General features: G+C 39.7%; 1 protein-coding gene across 2 annotated transcripts in view; it reads right to left on the bottom strand.

The window, feature by feature from the left end:
• Positions 1-1,577: 1,577 nt before the first annotated feature.
• plp1b (proteolipid protein 1b) overlaps positions 1,578-4,281 on the bottom strand; it is a 4,849-nt gene continuing 2,145 nt past the window's right edge. For both annotated transcript variants that reach the window (XM_019864019.1, XM_019864018.1), the window contains exons 4-7: positions 3,935-4,112; positions 3,589-3,662; positions 3,261-3,326; positions 1,578-1,993 (exon numbers count right to left, since the gene is read on the bottom strand). In XM_019864019.1, the coding sequence (XP_019719578.1) occupies positions 1,922-1,993; positions 3,261-3,326; positions 3,589-3,662; positions 3,935-4,112 (390 nt within the window). In that variant the 3' untranslated portion in view covers positions 1,578-1,921. The remainder of the gene's footprint in view (positions 1,994-3,260; positions 3,327-3,588; positions 3,663-3,934; positions 4,113-4,281) is intronic.

Here is a 4,281-nt window from a genome sequence, read left to right as displayed (position 1 = left end):
AGAGAGAGAGAGAGAGAGAGAGAGAGAGAGAGAGAGAGAGAGAGAGAGAGGGAAAGTAGAACCAGATGAACCAGAAAGTAAGGACAAATGTGTTGACCAGTCTATTATTAAACACCGTGAGTATACTTCAGATGCCTCTGCAGTCGCTCCATCTCAAGTCATTCAGGATGGATCGACAAAGGAACACCCAGAGGCCCAAGCTCTTCTGAAGGCAGCTGAGCAACCGTTTTTTTGGCTTTGCTTCCGAACACAACAAAGGAACTGCTGACACGTTCCATCACCAATCATATTTAGAACACAATGGAAAAAAAATGCTGTGATCTCCTCGGAGGGAGAGTTTCGAGATGGATGATGTCAATGCACGATGTAGAATACGACGATGGTGGTCTCGATGATGGCCTCATTGTGAGGTTAACCTTATGAAGCAGAAGAAAAACACCAGGCCGAGCAGCCTAATAATGCAAACGTATGCATTTTGTTCCAAACAGTATTGTGCAAAAGTGAGAGGCCATCACGATTCATCGTACACAACAGTTCAGCCTTGGCGGAGGTCTATTCTCGATGGACTGGCACTCTCCTCATTTGGTCATTTGGTATTGTTTAAAGATCACAACTGCAATCAAACTGACCGACAATTTTGAAAGTGTAAATTCCAGATTAAAAAAATATACTCTTTTCCCATATGTTTATATGACGCAATGCAATGCTCTTGACATTGCTTTTAAATGTCTTCAGTGCTTTTGTTTGTAAATGCTTTTAAATGTATACTTTTAATTATGTGAAGCACATTGAGTTACCTTACGTATGAAATGCTCCATATTAATAAAGCTGCCTTGCTTATTTTGCAAGTGGTGAGACAAAATGTAAATATTGCGGTGAATCATGTCATTTTCTCCAGCTCAAATGTGCACTTCATGACAATGTTGACTTTTTAATATCACAAACGTCTCCAGAGTCTTTGTGGCCTGTGCCACTATAAACAACCAATAAAAACCTCATTGCACAATACTGTACTGTATTGTGTTTTACACACACACACACACACACACACACACACGCACACACACACACACACACACACACACGCACACACGCACACACGCACACACACACACACACACACACACACACACAGTTTTCATTTTTTTCACGTACTCAGATACAAAATCGGTAATTGCTGTCAATATCATTGTCATTAAAAAATGATATACTGTAGTGAGTTATTCTGCAATTTCACTGCACTACTACTATACAAATAACAAAACCGTGTCGATTAAACACAATTTTATTGAAAACATGCAATTTGTAGTGGCTGTAATATCACCAAAGTTAATATCTTAGGACTCCGTTATAAATGCCCACACATATGGCAAAGCTCAATTTTCGGAGCAAGCTGACGCGTTAAACAGAGTTATCAGATGGAAAAGTTATTGTAAGCGTTGGAGGCATCGCCTCCGTTATTGAATACGTGGCTTTGTTTCGCCCCCACACAGTGGTGTTTAAACAAAGCAATTGTGGTGAGTGACGGTGAGCAGGGTGATACAACACAACGCTCAAGACAACGTTGGTACATTCACTTTCAAAACACACAATCAATATACACGACGCCGCCAAGACAACAGCAGCCAACTAATTTCCATATACTCAATGCGTGCATCTGTAAGCACTAAAAAGAGTAAAAAGCAAGTTACTCTTTGCAAGAGGAGCCGGCTGTATATTATTCCTGAAATGCATATCACAACAGCACTGGCACTAAAGGTCACCAAAAAGAGAAATGAACAACGATGCTAAGAGAATCATCCGAGAGGGCAGAAATCTTCATCTCTTTGAAAGTTGTTGACACACAAGAAATAGTGGTGAGGAATGTTACTGGATGCATTTAGGAGGAATGCAGTACAAGCAGGTGAATCGGATTGGCTGCTTAGCGGACTCCTTTCCTGCCCAAGAATCGCAGGACTGCATAGTTGTAGGTGGTTGCAACCAAAAACAGAATCTGCAAAGCAAGAATGTATCGATGATGAAAAGGAGAGGAGCAGTTAAAACAGCCTGCAGTGATTTGATTCGCCGCGTTGGCAGATTTTTTAAAAAAAGTCTGCCAACGCAAGCAGGACAAAACGTTGGGCAAAGAGATAAGAATAAAAACAAAACATAGTTTTCATTTAGTTTGACCTAACGAAATGAAATGAAATGATCAAAATCCCAAAATATTCATCACCTTTCTGAAGATATGGTTGACCAGTATGGTTCATTTATAGTTGATTAAAATGCTCCAGATCAGTGGTTCCCAAAGGTTTTACATCAAGTACCACCAAAACATACAGCGCTGCATAATGACCAATATTAAAATAAAGGAGCATAGTGGGCCTAAGTGTTTATTTATTAATTTTTTTAATGAAGGATTTTATTCTTATTTGTCGATATTGTTATTATTTGACAATACACAGGTTTGTTTGGCTGGATAGGATCGGCACATATTTAGCATTTTATGTAGTTCATGCCAGGGATGTTCTGTTCAGCCTTTGTTAATAATGCGAGGTTTCTCAGCAAATACAGTCTGATATCTTTTTTTTTCAATTTTTCCCAATACTGTACATGTATTAAAAATATATAGATATATTTATTTTTTAGGTGGGTTATCGTGATGTTCGCTCTTTTGCATACCACTAGAGGGAGCCTACATATCACCAGTTGTACTCATATTACTGTGCAAGATTATTCAATATGTTTCAGCTCCGAAACAAGGAGAGCTGTGGTGTTGTTTTTTTTTAAAACGTACACTTTATTAATGCTTTTAACACACTCAACAAATACAGACACGTCTCTCTCTGATTACGTGTCTCCACTTCCGCCGTTCGACGCGAGAGGCGTTCAAAGACCGCCTCAGAAAAACGTAAATTAACGATAAATTCAATGACACGAAGAAAATCGAAAATAATGCACCAAAACAGAAAATCAAGTGAGGAAATCACAAAATAAATTCTAGTAGTGGTGGAGTTGTGAACATACAACAAAGGAATAAAAAACAAACAATTCTGAGACAGTCCAGCCCCTACAAATGGAACCCGACAACGGTGGCAAAAAAAGTAGTTCTTAAGGATCTAAATAATTTTCCAAAATATCATTATTGGCTAAAATAATTTCCCCCAATAAACAATCAAAATCTGACCAGTTTGTGACTGATTTAGGTTTAGAATGTACAGTACAGGTACATATCAAGGAAGTAGTCATGTTTCTATGACTAAAAGCACGCCAATGCTCACCAATGCCAAGAGGGTGATTCCAGCACCAGCAAATGCAGCAATGTACAGGTCATAAGTGAGGTGAAACTGAAAGAAACAACAAATCAAGTTAGTATCAGGCTGTGACACTGACACTGATATACTCGAAGTACCCCCAGGATGAATAAAGTCCACAGATTCTAACCCCTGCTGTGTATGTGTGTGTTATCCTAGAATGCAATTATTCTCACCAACATAGATTTTGGACAGTTGCTGCGTAGTATCAGCAAGGCAGCATACATCATCATTCACGGAGAAAAAGTTTGGGTGAAAGGGGGCGTAAAATGGAATATGGAAATGATCTACTCACTTCGCTCGTTTTGCAAATAGATGCCAAGGTCATTCCGCAAGTCTTGCCCGGCACTGCATTCCAGGGAAGCAGCCCTTGAATAGAGACGTGACATCAGTGATGTATCTCATACCAACACTGATTGCGGATGCCTCAGGAAACATTTGCATCCTTTGTTCATTCACTTGCAGAGAAAATAAACTGCAGCAAAGAAATTCAGCTGAAGTTATCTTGGGGAATTTCATGAGCAATTTACTAACTACCTTTGCATTTACGTAATCCCCGATGATTAATTCATTGCCTCGCAAAACCACATTAATATTCTCATCGGGTGTACATGCGGTCAGTCATTATAGGAGCATCGCACCATATTGCCTGGCGTCCATGCAAATCCACCCGTGCTGATTGATGCTGGGGGTAGTTTCAGCCAGGATGTTGATGTCGTGGCAGGTCTGCTCCATGTTGAACAAGAAGTAGACTGGAATAGCAGTGAAGGCAAACACTGCCAGCCAGATGAAGGCCAAGATATACGTCACAATGATAAACTGTTGAAATAAAAAAAAAAAAGAAAAAAGTGGAACGTAGGGTCATGGCAATGCAGCAAGTTGCTGTGTGATGAATGTGGCATCATCAAGTCTGCTATTAGCCATAATTCATTTTTTTGAGTGGTAAAAAGAATGCATTCCGCATCGCCAAAACGACCCATGGACATCA

The sequence above is a fragment of the Hippocampus comes genome, unplaced genomic scaffold, assembly GCF_001891065.2.
Source record: "Hippocampus comes isolate QL1 unplaced genomic scaffold, H_comes_QL1_v1.1 scaffold57, whole genome shotgun sequence".
NCBI classification, from domain to species: Eukaryota; Metazoa; Chordata; class Actinopteri; order Syngnathiformes; family Syngnathidae; genus Hippocampus; species Hippocampus comes.
Note: the sequence above shows the minus strand (reverse complement) of the source record. Positions and strands in the feature narration are given on the sequence as shown.